The sequence below is a fragment of the Heptranchias perlo genome, chromosome 1, assembly GCF_035084215.1.
Source record: "Heptranchias perlo isolate sHepPer1 chromosome 1, sHepPer1.hap1, whole genome shotgun sequence".
NCBI classification, from domain to species: Eukaryota; Metazoa; Chordata; class Chondrichthyes; order Hexanchiformes; family Hexanchidae; genus Heptranchias; species Heptranchias perlo.
In genome coordinates, this window is record NC_090325.1 from 49,153,986 (window position 1) to 49,173,022 (window position 19,037).

The 19,037-nt window shown below is 42.1% G+C and overlaps 1 protein-coding gene across 2 annotated transcripts in view; it reads right to left on the reverse strand.

Moving 5' to 3' along the window:
* Positions 1 to 19,037, reverse strand: part of LOC137321897 (kinesin-like protein KIF24) — a 74,951-nt gene that overhangs the window by 31,211 nt on the left and 24,703 nt on the right. For both annotated transcript variants that reach the window (XM_067984751.1, XM_067984743.1), the window contains exons 4-8: positions 14,042 to 14,139; positions 7,705 to 7,920; positions 4,121 to 4,208; positions 1,085 to 1,206; positions 185 to 290 (exon numbers count right to left, since the gene is read on the reverse strand). In XM_067984751.1, the coding sequence (XP_067840852.1) occupies positions 185 to 290; positions 1,085 to 1,206; positions 4,121 to 4,208; positions 7,705 to 7,920; positions 14,042 to 14,139 (630 nt within the window). The remainder of the gene's footprint in view (positions 1 to 184; positions 291 to 1,084; positions 1,207 to 4,120; positions 4,209 to 7,704; positions 7,921 to 14,041; positions 14,140 to 19,037) is intronic.

Consider the following 19,037-nt stretch of genomic DNA (forward strand, 5'->3'; position numbering starts at 1 on the left):
AAAGCCTGTCGTCTCTCCTCGGCTTCCCTTTCAGGAGCTAAAATCCACCCCTTCATTGCACCATTCTGCATTGCAGCACACTAATAGGGTGTATCTCCTGGCTACTTGTACTTTTTAGTTTTTAAAAAAAGGTTATATGTATATAATGTACTCTCAAGAAAAGTTTGCTGTACAAACAACTTACAGCTAGGAGACTCTGATTTATTTCTGCTCCTTCTAGTTTAGTTTGCTTGTCAGAATCCCTGGTATCAGCAGCTCTCTCGCTCCCAGCTAGGTCAATGAAAGAAATCCTGGGCAGAGAATCAATATTAGACACTGTTGATGTTCACAAACAAATATAACTCCAAAGATTTCTGGTTTGCTGTGGAGATCAATGTATTCAGAAAAACATTTTTTTTATGTTTGTTCTTGGGATGTGGGCAACATTTATTGTCCCTTCCTTGTTGCCCTGACAACTAGGTGGCTTGCTAGGTCACCTCAGATGTCATTAAGTATCAACCACAATGTGTGCAACTACAGTCACATGTAGCCATGGATAGGGGTAGCAAGTCCTCTTTCCTGAAAGACATTAGTGAACTAAATACTGAATGGGTTTTCAGACAATCCAGCAATATTCATGGTCATTTTTTTTTTAAATGGTGCTGGGCCAGGAATTATCATATTTATTGAATTCAATTTTACAGCCATGATGGGACCTGAACTCAAAACCTTCGGGTAATAGTCCAGTACCATACCCATGACAATGCTTTGTATCTTTCCAATACCATGTTTTTCTGATAACATACTGCCATCATTACTGTGTATAAAGAATCTAGTGGATCCAATTTTGAGCTCCAGTTACACTTGCTCAACTCACAATACTGTACTCCCTTATCCTAACCATAACCATGACCGTTACAACTTGCAGAAAGATGCTTCGATATAATACTGATAATTTTCACGTTAACAATATCATGAATCAAAGAAACAAATTATTTGTCCACTACTACTAAAATACAAAAACAATCATGCATTTACTATAAATTAATGTTTTACAATTGATCAGATTTAAAAATTATTTGAAATGCAAGTAAGAAAATTTCACCTTCCAACAATTCTATCAGCTGGGTCTTTAAGCTGAATTTGAATAATAGCATGTGAACGTGAGGAATCTGTATTTATCCCGGAAGCACCTGTACTCCGTGCTTTACTGCCCCAAGAAATCACCTGAAAGGAGATTCAAAAGAGGCTAAAGAAATCAAAAAATTGACTTTACACTTAGAATCACAGAAAAATCATAGAAGGTTACAGCACGGAAGGAGGCCATTCGGCCCATCGAGTCCGCACCGGCTCTATGCAGGAGCAATCCAGCTAGTCCCACTGCCCCGCCCTATCCCCTTAGCCCTGCACATTTATTTGTTTCAAGTACTTATCCAGTTCCCTTTTGAAGGCCATGATTGAATCTGCCTCCACCACTCCCTCGGGCAGTGCATTCCAGATCCTAACCACTCGCTGAGTAAAAAAGATTTTCCTCATGTCACCTTTGGTTCTTTTGCCAATCACCATAAATCTAAGTCCAATGGTTCTTGACCCTTCCGCCTATGGGAACAGCTTCTCCCTATCCACTCTGTCTAGACCCTTCATGATTTTGAACACCTCTATCAAATCTCCTCTCAACCTTCTCTGTTCCAAGGAGAACAATCCCTGCCTCTCCAGTCTATCCACATAATTTAAGTCCCTCATCCCTGGAATCATTCTAGTAGATCTCCTCTGCACCCTCTCTAAGGCCTTCACATCCTTTCTAAAGTGGAATGCCCAGAACTGGACACAATACTCCAGTTGCGGCCGAGCCAGTTTTATAAAGGTTCATCATGAATTCCTTGCTTTTGTACTCTATGCCTCTATTTATAAAGCCCAGGACCCTGTATGCTTTTTTAAACTGCTTTCTCAGCCTGCCCTGCCACCTTCAACGATTTGTGTACATACACCCCCAGATCCCTCTGTTCCTGTACCCCTTTTAGAATTGTGCCCTCTAGTTTATATTGCTTCTCCTCATTTTTCCTACCGAAATGCATCACCTCACATTTTTCCGCGTTAAACTTCATCTGCCACGTGTCCGCCCATGCCACCAGAGTGTCTATGTCCTCTTGAAGTCTATCGCTATCCTCCTCACTGTTCACTACCCTTCCAAGTTTTGTGTCATCCCCAAATTTTGAAATTGTGCCCTGTACTCCCAAGTCCAAGTCATTAATATATATCAAGAAAAGCACTTGTTGAGATCCAGGTCAAAACTCTTGCAAAAAATACTATAAGGAACGTGCCAAGTGCTGTCAATTAACCTGGGACGCTGAAGAATGTTTCAACAAAGCAGAGGCCAGCCCCACCTCTTAGCGTCAATGGGACCCCTGCAGTGAACCAAATATTTGTTGGACTGAAAGTGCAAAAGTGAAGTAATGAACAAGTGTCAAACATAGAGCAGCCCAGTAAGATAATAAAAATGCAGTTGCTTCTTGCCAGATCCTTGCAGCCTTGGATTATGGCTACCCATAATATTTTTAGCTGTTGGATTGTAGTGTTAACATTTGCCAGATTTTAACTGAGCCCATTTGTTTTAATGAATGACAGAGGAACAAAGTGTGGGTTTGCGCTTGTGATCCTCTATGTGGTGAGTTACTGATCTACACTGTGGTATTGTGGAGAGATGGATCAGAGGAGTCTCCCCGCAGAGAGGGGAAAAAGAAAAATCGAACAAGAATCAATCAGGGATGCTCTTGTACACCTTCCAGTGGTTGCCTGGTATCCTTAGAGCTGCAATGGCAGGGGACTAGGAAAAGGTTACCTGCCCTCTTGGATAAGAATAGTACATGGCACAGAAAAAGGAAAGGAAGAAAATATATTAAAGGATGGGGGGAGGGGTGGCGGTGGGCACGAGGAAGACACATTCACAAAAAGAAAACACAAAAGAAAAACTACCTGCATTGTAAGCAGGTAGAAATTTGTGGCCTTAATCAACTTGTTCTTGCAGTTGAAGGATTTGTAATACTGATGTTTTGACGCTCTTCTTAGGTCACATAGATGCATACTATAGAGTATTGGGGGACAAATATAAAAAGTTTAAATCCATGTTTGCATATATTTCAAGTTGCTGATACCAACAGATCACAGCGTTTGATTTGGATTCATTCACCAGTAAAGCAACAGTGCCAACAACTGTATTTTGTTGGCACTGTTGCTTTACTGGTGAATGAATCCAAATCAAACGCTGTGATCTGTTGGTATCAGCAACTTGAAATATATGCAAACATGGATTTAAACTTTTTATATTTGTCCCCCAATACTCTATAGTATGCATCTATGTGACCTAAGAAGAGCGTCAAAACATCAGTATTACAAATCCTTCAACTGCAAGAACAAGTTGATTAAGGCCACAAATTTCTACCTGCTTACAGAACAAACCAGCGAATAAGAAATAAGTGCAAATAGGACTGAGTTGCCGAGGATGCATGGGCCGGATTGCATAGGCAAAATTAGTGAGTGCCCAATTGCCCAATTTTTATCTACAAATGTAGACAACTGACACGAAGTCTGAAATGCTGATGGCTGGCATGTGTGTGCACAATGCAACACAAAGAAAAATCAGCCTTCTGGAGTATTGATATTTTACTTAAAGAATAAATATGCTGCCGATTCAAAATTACACATATAGCTAGTCTCCCATCTTAACAATTTGATTTTAACAATGCAGTCTCTTCCTTTTCTAATCACCTGACTTAAGACCAGCTTTTACTTAGTCTTTTCAAGACTACTTTTAGCTCACTTTCTTACATTGCAACAGTGACTACACTTCAAAAGTACTTAATTGGCTGTAAAGTGCTTTGGGACATCCTGAGATTGTGAAAGGCGCTATATAAAATGCAAGTCTTTCTTTCATTTTCTTTCACTTCATCCTAAGGGATAGAAATTAGTTGACATGGCTGACCTGCCTCACTGTATAACAAATGATATTAAACAGGGAGACAAGGGTAGAAAATTGTAAAGTTGGTACTAGATCAATGTTTGTAATATCAAAAAAGAAAATGTTGCTTATATTTATGGAAACTACAGAGTTAAACTAAATATGCTTCACAATTTTTTTAATTACCTCTAACAAAGACTTTACTCCTTCCACCTGAATTTCACGCAATCCCACTACTTGCACTACATGGTTGCCATCTTCCCTGGCAAACAGCCTGGAAATGAAAATATGAAAAAAGTCATAAATAAGTAACTAAAATAACACAGTGCTCTTACTTCTAAACTAATGTAAACAAACAACAATCACCAAATACTTCTGCGAGGAAGTACTTTAGTTGTTTAAATATATTTATAATTTTGCTACACATGGCGCAAAGAGGAAACCTTCCTTCTTAATCATATTACTGACAGTGGGAGATTTTCGGCTTCACAAATTAGTGCATTCTGATGTCTTATTACACAGAATTTTTGACTGGTGCTGGTGGGATCAGAAGAGTGAATTATTATAAAATGTGCAAATACAAGAGTCACCCCCCTCAAAAAAAGAGAATCTAACTGCAAAAATTCATATAAGTGAGCAGTTTAATTATTAACAGCTAACTTAAGTTTTTTTAAATGAAAGATACCAAACATAAAAGTTGACAGAGCAAAAGGAGGCCATTCAGCCTATTGTATTGGTACTGGCTCTGCTAAAGCTATCAAAACTAACCTCACTGCCCTGCTCTCTGCCCATAGCCCTCAATCTTTCTCTGCTTCAAATATTTGGTATTATTCTCTTAAAAGACGCAATTGTCTCTGACTTCAACAGTGGTAATTTTGACTTTGGGCTTTAGTGTAAGACGGGCGATATCGGATCAGCCGTCTGTTACAACTCTCATAAAAATAATTTCTCCTGATCTCTCTCAAGAATAAGTGGTTTTCTCATTCCTCCGACCAAAATGAACCACCTCACACTTTGCTATATTGAATTTAATTTGCCATTTATCCACCCACTATGCAAGTCTGATTATATCGTCCTATATTTTGGTGCAGTCTTTCACATTATTGGCGAGACCCCCCTAATTTGCTTTCATCTGCAAATTTCAACACCATACCTCCATTTATGTACATGGCAAACAACAGTGGTCCCAGCATGGATCCCTACAGGACACCATTTTCCACTTTCTGCCAGTCCGACAAACTTTCCTTAACTTCCATCCTCTGTTTTCTATTTTGTATCCATCTTTCAATCCATTCTGCGACCTGATTCCTGACTCCACACCCCTTGACCTTTGTCACGACTCTCTTATGTGGCACCTTATCGAAGGCCTTCTGGAAGTCAATGTATATCACATCCACTGGATTGAATTTTTTGAAGAGGTGCCTAAGGTAGTGGACAGGGGAATGTCTATGGATGTTGTTGATATGGACTTCCAGAAGGCATTCGATAAAGTCCCTCATAAGAGACTGTTAGCTAAAGTTGAAGCTCATGGAATTGAGGGCAAATTATTGACCTGGTTAGGAAATTAGCTCAGCGGCAGGAGACAGAGAGCAGAGATAATGGGCAGGTACTCAAATTGGCAGGACGTGACTAGCGGTGTCCCATAGGGATCGAGTTGGGGCCTCAACTATTCACTGTATTTATTAACGACTTAGATGGCGGGATAGAGAGCCACAAATCCAAGTTTGCCGATGACACAAAGATAGGCAGCATTGTAAGCAGTGTAGATGAAAGCATAAAATTTCAGAGATATATTAGTAGATTAAGTGAATGGCCAAAACTGTGGCAAATGGATTTCAACGTAGGCATGTGTGAGGTCATCCACTTTGGACCTAAAAAGGATAGGTCAAAGTACTTTCAAAATGGTGAAAAGATCAAAACAGTGGAGGTCCAAAGAGAATTGGGGTCCATGTACATAGACCATTAAAATGTCATGGACAGCTACAGAAAATAATCAAAAAGGTTAATAGAATGCTGGCCTTTATATCTAGAGGACTAGAATACAAGGGGGTAGAAGTTATGCTACAGCTGTACAAAGCCCTGGTTAGACCACACCTGGAGTACTATATTCAGTTCTGGCCACCACACCTTAGGAAGGATATACTGGCCTTGGAGAGAGTGCAGCATAGATTTAGTAGATTGATACCTGGACTCTAAGGGTTAAATTATGAGGAGAGATTAAACAAACTAGGGTTGTATTCCCTGGAATTTAGAAGATTATAGGGTGATTTGATCGAAGTTTTCAAGATATTGAGGGGAACTGATAGGGTAGATAGAGAGAATTTTTTCCCGCTGATTGGGGAGTCTAGGACTAGGGGACATAGCCTAAAAATTAAAGCCAGGACTTGCAGGAGTGAAGTTAGGAAACGCTTCTACATGCAAAGGGTGGTAGAAGTTTGGAACTCTCTTCTGTTAATTTTAAATCTGCGATTGATAGATTTTTGTTAATCAAAGGTATTAGGGGATATGGGGCTACGGCGGATATGTGGAGTTAGGTAACAGATCAACCATGATCTCAGTGAATGGTGGAACAGGTTCGAGGGGCTAAATGGCCTACTCCTGTTCCTATGTCCTTGGTATATTCTTTCTGTCACTTCTTCATTCTTCTGATTCCACCAGCACCAGTCAAAAATTCTGCGAAGAAAGACATCAGAATGCACTAACTTGTGAAGCTGAAAATCTCCCACACTCCGTACCTATCCAGTCACTTCTTTCAAAAACTCTTGAATTTGTCAAGCATGATTATCTTTAATAAATCCTTGCTGGCTGTTGTTGATTAACCCATGCATTTCTAATTGTTTACTAATTTTACTTATAATGATAGATTCTAAGAGTTTGCCCACATTACACTAACTGTTCTATAGTTACTTGGTTTATCCATCTCTCATTTCTTGAACAAGTGTGTTCTATCGGCTACTCTCCAGTCCCATGGCGTAATTTGCATATTTAATGAGCATTGAAAAATTGTGGCCCAAGCCTCTGCTACCTCCTCTGATTTCTTTCAACAGCCTAGGGTGATGCCATTTAGGGCCCAATGACTTATTTACCTTGAGTTCTGCTAATTTTTTTCAAAACTATAATACATTTATTATTTTTTGCCTCCCCATTTTCCAGTATATTGTCTCTAACATAGCAACTATTAGATAACAAGCCAAATTTAAGCCCATAGAAAGGATACTTTCAGTTCCTCAGCACCCAAAATGATACTAAATCTAAACAGGCCAACCAGTTCAGGACTGATGTGAAGATTCATAAAAAGAGTGATTAATACTTGCAACGGTCTTCCAGCTGAGTAGTGGAGGCAAAACAAATCTGGCGTCATTCAACAGGCGGTTAGGCATTTTAATAAAGGGAGTTGTCGGTTTCTATGGAAGGATGAGCTAGATGGATAAGCAGCTTCCCCTTCATCTGTACTTATTTTTCTGATCTTTGTGAAGGGGTGAGTGCACGATTTTGTTTGTTTACAAAGCATCACACTTATCTATTATGATTCTGTCCATCTCTCAAAGTCCAATAATGTGCAATTTGAAAAATATTAGACAAATGGTATGTCACTTTTTAATGCTCGTACAGAAATATATTCTAAAACATGATTTTGTCTTACATAAAATCAGAAATACCAAATGCCATTTTTCTAAAATGGTAATTTTTCCAATGTTGTATCTTTACTAAATACTGCAGTATGTAAATATTTTCATTTTGCCCTAAAATGTATATTTGCATTACCATACCTTTTTCGACTATTGAGCAAGTCATATAGTTGGCCACAATATATCTCATAGAAGCTTATCCAGATGAAAAGCACTCTGCTTGGCTCAGATGTCTGCAGCTGCATGAAGATGTCCTCAGCAGCAAGTGCATATAGCCCTGGATTTTGAAAAGTTCCAATCATGGTATGAGTTTTTCCAGCTCCTGTCTGTCCATATGCAAAACAAGTTGCCTTTCCACTAGGGAGTTAAAATTAACAAAGAAAATACAAAATGTGAAGTTTGTTTTAGGAATAAATTTGTTTTCTATTGATCAGCCGGCTATCTGCCACACATGGAAACCCATCACCATGTTTAAACGTCTCTAAACCAAGCTACTAAGAAATTCACACAGGTAGAGTTTTTGTTTGCCATACGTGGACAGCACACTGTCTTCCACTAGGGACACACCCAAGTTACCTAAGTCCAGAGAGCTTAAACACATCAGCTATATCATCCTAGAGCCAACTCAACCTCAACGAGATCTCACTTCTCTTCTTCCATCCCCTCCCCAAAGTAGTTAACACACTTAGAGGAATTGTACAGCTATTCCCAATGATGATTGGAGCTGAAAACTGGTGTTAGCATGTGGTACAAACATATGGAGCAACCTCCCTCCCAAAAAGAAATTGGCTACAGTAGTTTATCAATTAGGATTTCTGTGGCCAGGATGGCCTTAGCAAAATCCTCCCAACAGTGAAAAGAACTATCAATTTAGTTAAATTTACCTGCAAGGGGAAATTTTCCAACTTCATACATTGCACTGGTTTGAAAATCATGTACAGCGTTTACCGGCAGCACAAATTTGGAAAATTTCCCCTACAGTCTATAATTTGTACAGTGTATGTGATCCCAGAATCCTTATATCATCAAGGAGTAGACAATGATGTAGTTAGATACTGAAAAGAGAGAGATTTTTTACAGTAATATATTGTTTTGAAATCTGCATATATGGATCAGTCAATAATTTAATTGTTTTTGTTTCTGACTTGATCCTGGTGATGAGTCTCAACTGTCAAGAGCACACATCAGAAATTCTGTTGGGCAACAGGCAGTACTGATATATGCTCTTGGCAGAAGCACAAAGTTAGAAAATGACCCCTCTCGTATACACAACTAGGGTTTGCTTTCGCCCCCGTCATCCATATTCTCAAAAGGCAATACTCTTTGGATATCATAATGATGCATTCTGAAGGTGATATGAAGATTTCGTGTACGATGAATATTGTTTAAAAACTATACAAGAAGTGGGGGTGTGCTAGTTTTTCATTACATGTTGAACAAGTTACAGTTTTTTAGAAAATAAATAATGTATGCATACATAATTAATATACATACAATATTTTGAAGTGTGGTATAAGGACTCACTTCCTGTTAAACCACCCTAAATCACTTCCTCTTGTCATACTTCTGTCAACTATTAAACTTAACTTTATCATACTTACTTCTCAATTAGTCCTCCTAGTTGTGTTTCCAAGGCACGTGGTGCCATGGTGCAGTTCTCTACAGCATCACCTGCCTGAGGGTCACAAACATCAGACTCTCATCTGACTATTCCCCCTTGCTGCCTCTTCTTGCCCCTCATGTTGTCCTGGCCTCAGAATAGAGCCACCAAATTGGCCTCTTCTCCCCATCTGACCTGGCCCATGTTCTGAAATGTTGTGTGGTTGCCTCTTATCTACTTGGGCCTGGTTACTAGTGGAGTCCCATAGGGATTGATGTTGGGACTGCTGCTCTTTGCAATCTTTATTAGTTACTTGGACTAAAGTGTTGGGGAATTGTCCGCAAATTCATGGATATACAAAGATTTGACCGAGTATTAGGACCTTACCTGAGAAAAAACAATTACAATCAGATCTAGATGCGATGGGTAAATGGGCCTGCGTTTGACCAGTGGCAGCTGGTGACCTTTTTGACAGGTGAGGCACAGCTATAAATGCCTAACCAAGCCAGTATGTCACAATGGCAATGGGCACTTCTTGTGGAATCCTACCTCCCACTTTATCAGCTATATATTATCATTTTCTAATTGCATTGTTTAGCAGTTGTTTCCTTTTAAACCTTTACATCCAGGATTAGACTTAAAGCAACTAAAAACTTTGTAGAAAAAGACTAACTGGAGCATCACGAGACTGTTTTGCAAAATTTTGCTGCACAGAGTTGACTAAACTACAGTGACCATTACAGATCAGTGGTGATTTTTTTCAAATTCCCTAAGTTGGATGGAGCATAATATTATAACAATTTGCATTCACATTAGAAGCTCCATCCTGGAGCTCTGTATACCATGCAGGGTTCAGAGTTTAAGATTGTTGATCAGGAAAGCAACCTAGGTGTTATAGGGCACAAATCAATTAAGGTTGACGATCAGTGCCATGAAGCTATAGCAATATTAAGTAGAGTATTAGGATGGATTGCTAGAGCGATCCAACAGAACAAAAAGCACTGCACTATCCTTGTATATGACCTTGGTTAAGTCTCATTTGGAATACTGTGTCCAGTTTTTGTCCCCTCACATGGTAAATGATATTTCCTGTGGAAACAATTCAGAGAAGGCAATTATACTAATACCTGGGTTAAAGGCCCTTAATTATAATGATAGGCTTGGAGAGCTGGGTCTTTTTACTTTAGAAAAGTGTAGACTGCGAGAATATTTGATCGATGTCTTTAAAATAATGATGAGATTAGACTCTGTCCATGTGGATAGACTAGTTAGATAGATTAAGGAGTACCAGGGGACATGCATATAAATTACATAAGCACAGAATTAGGTTAGATGTTAGGTTAGATCTTTTCAGAGGGTAATCGACGTCTAGAACAAGTTACCAGCTTGTACAGTGAGTTCAGATTCATTGCAAGTGTTCAAAAGGAAGCTGGACGAGTTCCTAGTTAAGTCTGATATCACAGCTTACATAGAACTTACAGGACAGAAACAGGCCATTCGGCCAAACTGGTCTGTGCTGGTGTTTATGCTCCACATGAGCCTCCTCCCACCCTACTTCATCTAATCTTATCTGCATATCCTTATATTCCTTTCTCCCTCATATACTTATCTAGCTTCCCCTTAGAGGCATCTATGTTATTCGCCTCAACTACTCCATGTGGTAGCAAGTTCACATTCTAACCACCTCTGGGTAAAGAAGTTTCTCCTGAATTGCCTATTGGATTTATTAGTAACTATCTTACATTTATGGCCCCTAGTTTTGGACCCCCACAAGTGGAAACATCTCTACATCTACCCTATCAAACCCTTTTATAATTTTAAAGACTTCTGCTAGGTCATCCCTCAGCCTTCTCGGTTATGGAGAAAAGAGCCCCAACCTATTCAGTCTTTCCTTGTAGTTATAACCTCTCAGTTCTAGTATCATCTTTGTAAATCTTTTTTGCACCTTCCCCAGTACCTCTATATCCTTTTTGTAATATGGTGACCAGAACAGTACACAGTACTATAAGTGTGGTCTAACCAAGGTTCTATGCAAGTTTAACATAACTTCCCTGATTTTCAATTCTATTCCTCTGGAAATGAACTTCAGTCCTTTGTTTGCATTTTTATGGCCTTGTTAACCGGTGTTGCTACTTTTAATGATTTGTGAATGTGTACCTCTGGATCCCTTTGCTCCTCTACCCCATTTAGACTCTTATCCTCCAAGGAGTATGTGGCCTCCTTAATCCTCCCACCAAAATGCAGCACCATACACTTATCTATATTAAAATTCATTTACCATTTACACGGCAATTCTGCAAGTTTATTAACTTCTTGTATTTTGTCGCAGTCTTCCTCAATATTAACTGGTATCAAATTTTGTGTCAGCTTCTAAAATGTAGCTGAGGCATTGGACAATATGTCTCATGGTCACTGGTCCCCTGGATCTTGTCTTGATCACCCTCAGATATCGGAGAAAATTTCCTAGATTTTTTTTCTGCTCAATTGATCTGGGTTTTTTCCTCTAGTTTCCTGGCTCTCCCAAATCTTGTAGCCATTGAATGAGGGGTGGGGAGGGCAGATGGCGATGGGAGTCATTGTGCTCAATTGCACCATGACAATACGAGACAGGCTCAATGGGCCAGTTGGTCTTCACCAATGTGCCATCTTCGTATGTTGGCATGCTTCTCCCCACCCACTCCAACGTGGCCCACAGAGTCCTGAGGTGGCCTTTTCACCAATACCTCCCAATTGACCCAATCCTGTCCACATCCCTGAAGATTCCTTGAGGTGGCTTTTTCCCCCGGTAACTGTTGCTTCTCCCTTGCCTAACCAGGAACTGGTTTTTAAATTGCAATGGCTGCATTCCCTACAACTTCAGGGAAGCGCCTATTATTTAAACTACAAACTGAATTTTAAATAACAGAGCCATCTTCCAGCAAAATCTTTTGGAAGCCTGTTTCTTCATTTAAACCTGGGAGAAGGGGGGGATTAATGACTTATGGTCTTCAGTCTCCTGCCTCTCTCCCACCCTGCTGTCATCCCCATCCCCACTGCCTATACTTTCCTTCCACTCCAATCCCTCTTACCTCCATTCTCACCCATACCTCTACCCCTCAACACTCCCCGACCATCTCATCACTCCCTCCGCTGGTTTCAAGTGCTCCTTATCACCTCCCATTCCCTATTACTTCAACTCATTGTTCCCAACCTCACTCAAAACCGTAACCTTCACCCTGTTTTCCATTCACCGCCGGCAAATGCCCCTATTGCCACACTGCTAACTGTGACCCGCAAACTGGTATTGTTATTTAAAGCACGTAGAACCATAGAAAAGATACAGCACAGAAGGGGGCCATTCGGCCCATCGTGTCCGCGCCGGCTCGAAGAACAACCAGGTTCCCATTCTAATCCCACCTTCCAGCACCCGGTCTGTAGCCCTGCAGCTTACAGCACTTTAGGTGCAGGTCCAGGTACTTTTTAAGAGTTGAGGGTCCCTGCCTCTACCACCAATTCGGGCAGTGAATTCCACACACCCACCACCCTCTGGGTAAAAAAGTTTTTTCACTGTCCCCTCTAATCCTTCCGCCAATCAGCTTAAATCTACGTCCTCTAGTTCTTGAACTCTCCGCTAGGGGAAACAGGTACTTCCTGTCTACTCTATCTGGGCCCCTCATAATTTTGTACACCTCAATCAAGTTACCCCTCAGCCTCCTCTGCTCCAAGGAAAACAACCCCAGCCTATCCAATCTCGCCTCATAGCTGTAATTTTCAAGCCCTAGCAACATTCTTGTATATCTTCTCTGCACTCTCTCCAGAGCAATTACATCCTTCCTGTAATGTGTGACCAGAACTGCGCACAATACTCCAGCTGTGGCTTTACCAGCGTTTTATACAGTTCCATCATTACATCCCTGCTTTTGTATTCTATACCTCAGCTAATAACGGAAAGCATGCCACATGCCTTCTTCACAACCTTATCTACCTGTACTGCCACCTTCAGAGACCTGTGCACATGCACTCCAAGGTCTCTCACTTCCTCTACCCCTCTCAATACATTCCCGTTTACTGCGTATTCCCTTTTACTGTTTGCCCTCCCTAAGTGCATTACCTCACACTTCTCTGGGTTGAACTCCATTTGCCATTTTTCCACCCACTCCACCAACCCATTGATATCTTCTTGGATTACTGTGCTTTTACTAAGATCTACCTCCCACAACTAACAATCCCAGTGCTCAATGTTCCACCACTCCAATACATCCATCCCAGTGCTACCACAACACTCTCACCACTACCACACTCCAGCAACCGACTTGAAAATTTCCCACACACTATTCCAGTCCCCAATATATCCAGAATCATCTTACCATTGCTCCAATACCCAATGACTCATTCCCCAATACTCCCATGCCCCAATTTTCCTCGGTTCTTCCCACTCCGCACTCCCATTACTCCCAGATCTTAGAACACTCTCTGAACACTACCACCCCTTTGTGCCCTGTACTTCATACTCCTACCTATCTACATACAATGTGAAGCATCTTCCCCATGATGTCCTCTGCTTCCTAGACTTTCAAGAAAAGGGAAAACACAGAATTTAATACATATCTTATACTAATAATCAAGGCCTCAAATTTACAATTTCAATGAAAATGTAGACATGATCACATAATTTGAACCCGAAAATAGTGTCAACATCCCCATAATACTTTGTAATAAAAATGTAATTTTAATTATTCAATCACCAAAATTCATTGGCCCTGATCACACATTATACATTACGTGGCATGAAACAGCATATCCTTCGACTTAGTATGAACAATGCCATATGAAATTCACTAATATATGTACAAAAGAAAATCAAATGAGGACAACAATGATGAAATAAAAGTGACATACCCGTTGAAAACATGCTGGATGAGGGGGTATGCAGTCTTCAAGTACACATCATAATTGGTACAAGTCTCCTCAAATACTTCATCAAAATAAAAAACATGCTGAAAATGAATCACATATTGGATTTAATTTTTTGGAAATGGGAAATGATTGGTTAGAGGATTTCAATCTGAGAAATGTAGCACTTATAAGGGACTAGAGTTCTGGGCACTAGAGTTTGAGGATTATTTGGATCTCTTGCTGCCCACCTCACTCATTATGGTAATCAACTTTGGAATCTGAGAGAGAAATAATAGCGCCGATTTTAACCCGGGGTAGGGGGGAGTCCCCCTCAGACTCTTCGGCATGAGGTCTGGGCCATTTTAACTCCCAGGCCTCATTTAAATTTGACGGACGTACTGCTTTCCCGATCGCAAGCAGATCAGGCAGCTCGCCTATCTGCACACGCAATATCCGACGCGACTCCTGAGGCCTAGTTGAAGTGGGAATGCAACTCTTAAAGCAAGGTTATATTTCCTACTTGCATTTTTCATTGAACAACTCTGGAAAACTTTTTGGAAAGACTGATGAGTTACAGGACTGCCCCCTTCTTTTCTGAGGCCTCTGAAGGTCCTAGTGGAGGAAATGAGGGCCAGGAGGGAGCAGCTTTTCTAAAAAAGCCGTGAGAGCTGCCCCAAGGCCAGGACGAATAAGACCTGGAGAAAGGTGACTGACACGATCAGTGCCACCAGCATCACCCTAGAACCTGGCTTCAATCCAGTCCTCCTTAAATTATGGGGATGGTACCGGAGGACTGGAGGATTGCAAATGTTACATCCATTTTCAAAAAAAGGGAGGGGGATAAACCCGGCAATTACAGGCCAGTCAGCTAAACGTCGGCTGTGGGGAAACTTTTAGAGACAATAATCCGGGACAAAATAAATTGGCATTTGGAAAAGTATGGACTAATAAATGAAAGTCAGCACGGACTTGTTAAAGGAAAATCATGTTTGATTAACTTGATTGAGTTCTTCGATGAAGTAACAGAGGGTTGATGAGGGTAGTGCAGTTGATGTTCTGTATATGGACTTTCAAAAGGCATTTGATAAAGTACCACATAATAGACATGTTAGCAAAATTAAAGCCCATGGGATTAAACATAGGAACAGGAGTAGGCCATTCAGCCCCTTGTGCCTGCTCCAACATTTGATAAGATCATGGCTGATCTGTGATCTAACTCCATATACCTTCCTTTGGCCCATATCCCTTAATACCTTTGGTTGCCAAAAAGCTATCTATCTCACGTTTAAATTTAGCAATTCTGCTAGTATCAATTGCCGTTGGCAGAAAAGTTCCAAACTTCTACAACCCTTTGTGTGTAGAAATGTTTTCTAATCTCGCTCCTGAAAGGTCTGGCTCTAATTTTTAGACTGTGCCCCCTACTCCGAGAATCCCCAACCAGCGGAAATAGTTTCTCTCTATCCATCCTATCTGTTCCCCTTAATATCTTATAAACTTCGATCAGATCACCCCATAACCTTCGAAACTCCAGAGAATACAACCCCAATTTGTGTAATCTCTCCACGTAACTTAACCCTTGAAGTCCAGGTATCATTCTAGTAAACCTACGCTGCACTCCCTCCAAGGCCAAAATGTCCTTCCGAAGGTGCGGTGCCCAGAACTGCTCACAGTACTCCAGGTGCGGTCTAACCAGGGTTTTGTATAGCTGCAGCATAACTTCTGCCCCCTTGTATTCTCGTCCTCTTGATATAAAGGCCAGCATTCCATTAGCCTTATTGATTATTTTCTGCACCTGTTCATGACACTTCAATGATCTATGTACCTGTACCCCTAAGTCCCTTTAGACATCCATTGTTTTTAAACTTTTTACCATTTAGAAAGTACCCTGTTCTATCCGTTTTTGATCCAAAGTGGATGACCTCACACTTGTCTACATTGAATTCCATCTGCCACAGTTTTGCCCATTTACCCAATCTATCAATATCGCTTTGTAATTTTATGTTTTCATCTACACTGCTTACAATGCCACCAAACTTTGTAAACAATTTTACAACACCAAGTTATAGTCCAACAATTTTATTTGAAATTCACAAGCTTTCGGAGGCTTCCTCCTTCCTCAGGTGAATGTGGAAATGAAATCCTCGAACCCTTCGCATTTATTAATCACAGAACAATATCTGGTGATTACAGAAAGTCTTTCCAACTGCCCGTTGCCAAGGCAATCACAGTGTGCAGACAGAGAGGTGTTACCTGCAAGGCCACCGAATATACAAACAACCAAAAAAGAGAGAGAGAGAGAGAGAGAGAGAGAGAGAGAGAGAGAGAGAGAGAGAGAGAGAGGCAGAAACATAGAAACATCCGGAAGGAAGAGAAAGACAGCAAATGACCCGTTATATTAAAAACAGATAACATTTGTTCGCTGGTGGGGTTACGTGTAGCGTGACATGAACCCAAGATCCCGGTTGAGGCCGTCCTCATGGGTGCGGAACTTGGCACTCAATTTCTGCTCGACGATTTTGCGTTGTCATGTGTCTCGAAGGCCGCCTTGGAGTATGCTTACCCGAAGGTCGGTGGCTGAATGTCCTTGACTGCTGAAGTGTTCCCCTCCTGTCTGGCGATTGTTGCGCGGTGTCCGTTCATCCGTTGTCGCAGCGTCTGCATGGTCTCGCCAATGTACCATGCTCTGGGGCATCCTTTCCTGCAACGTATGAGGTAGACAACGTTGGCCGAGTCACAGGAGTATGAACCATGCACCTGGTGGGTGGTGTCCTCTCGTGTGATGGTGGTATCTGTGTCGATGATCTGGCATGTCTTGCAGAGGTTACCGTGGCAGGGTTGTGTGGTGTCGTGGACGCTGTTCTCCTGAAAGCTGGGTAATTTGCTGCGAACGATGGTCTGTTTGAGGTTGGGTGGCTGTTGAAGGCGAGTAGTGGAGGTGTGGGGATGGCCATAGCGAGGTGTTCGTCGTCATTGATGACATGTTGAAGGCTGCGGAGAACATGGCGTAGTTTCTCCGCTCCGGGGAAGTACTGGACGACAAAGGGTACTCTGTTGGTTGCGTCCCGTGTTAGTCTTCTGAGGAGGTCTATGCGATTTTTCGCTGTGGCCCGTCGGAACTGTCGATCGATGAGTCGAGCGTCATATCCCGTTCTTACTAGGGCATCTTTCAGCGTCTGTAGGTGTCCATCGCGTTCCTCCTCGTCTGAGCAGACCCTGTGTACTCTCGCAGGGCCTGTCCATAGGGGATGGCCTCTTTGACGTGGTTAGGGTGGAAGCTGGAAAAGTGGAGCATCGTGAGGTTGTCCTATGGACCCAAGGCGAGGAATCACTAAAGAGACTACACGATAACATCAACAAGTTCCATCATCAAGCTCGCCATGGACTACTCCTCAGAATCAGTTTCTTTCTTGGACACACGAATCTCCATCAAAGACGGGCACCTCAGCACCTCACTCTACCGCAAGCCCACGGACAACCTCACGATGCTCCACTTTTCCAGCTTCCACCCGAACCACGTCAAAGAGGCCATCCCCTATGGACAGGCCCTGCGAATACACAGGATCTGCTCAGACGAGGAGGAACGCGATGGACACCTACAGACGCTGAAAGACGCCCTCGTAAGAACGGGATATGACGCTCGACTCATCGATCGACAGTTCCGACGGGCCAAAGCGAAAAATCGCATAGACCTCAGAAGACCAACACGGGACGCAACCAACAGAGTACCCTTCGTCGTCCAGTACTTCCCCGGAGCGGAGAAACTACGCCATGTTCTCCGCAGCCTTCAACATGTCATCAATGACGACGAACACCTCGCTATGGCCATCCCCACACCTCCACTACTCGCCTTCAACAGCCACCCAACCTCAAACAGACCATCGTTCGCAGCAAATTACCCAGCTTTCAGGAGAACAGCGTCCACGACACCACACAACCCTGCCACGGTAACCTCTGCAAGACATGCCAGATCATCGACACAGATACCACCATCACACGAGAGGACACCACCCACCAGGTGCATGGTTCATACTCCTGTGACTCGGCCAACGTTGTCTACCTCATACGTTGCAGGAAAGGATGCCCCAGAGCATGGTACATTGGCGAGACCATGCAGACGCTGCGACAACGGATGAACGGACACCGCGCAACAATCGCCAGACAGGAGGGTTCCCTCCCAGTCGGGGAACACTTCAGCAGTCAAGGACATTCAGCCACCGACCTTCAGGTAAGCGTTCTCCAAGGCAGCCTTCGAGACACACGACAACGCAAAATCGTCGAGCAGAAATTGAGTGCCAAGTTCCGCACCCATGAGGACGGCCTCAACCGGGATCTTGGGTTCATGTCACGCTACACGTAACCCCACCAGCGAACAAATGTTATCTGTTTTTAATATAACGGGTCATTTGCTGTCTTTCTCTTCCTTCCGGATGTTTCTGCCTCTCTCTCTTTTTTTTTGGTGGTTTGTATATTCGGTGGCCTTGCAGGTAACACCTCTCTGTCTGCACACTGTGATTGCCTTGGCAACGGGCAGTTGGAAAGACTTTCTGTAATCACCAGGTATTGTTCTGTGATTTATAAATGCGAAGGGTTCGAGGATTTCATTTCCACATTCACCTGAGGAAGGAGGAAGCCTCCGAAAGCTTGTGAATTTCAAATAAAATTGTTGGACTATAACTTGGTGTTGTAAAATTGTTTGCAATTGTAAACCCCAGTCCATCACCGGCATCTCCACATCATGACCAATCTTTGTGTCATCGGCAAACTTAGATATGAGACTTTCTATGCTTAAGTCATTAATAAATATTGTAAATAATTGAGGCCCCAAGACAGATCCCTGCGGGACTCCACTAGTCACATCCTGCCAATGTGAGTACCTTCCCATTATCCTTACTCTCTGTTGCCTTTTGCTCAGCCAACTTCCTAACCAAGTCCGTACTTTTCCCTCGAATCCATGGGCTTCTATCTTAGCTAACAGTCTCTTATGTGGGACCTTATCAAA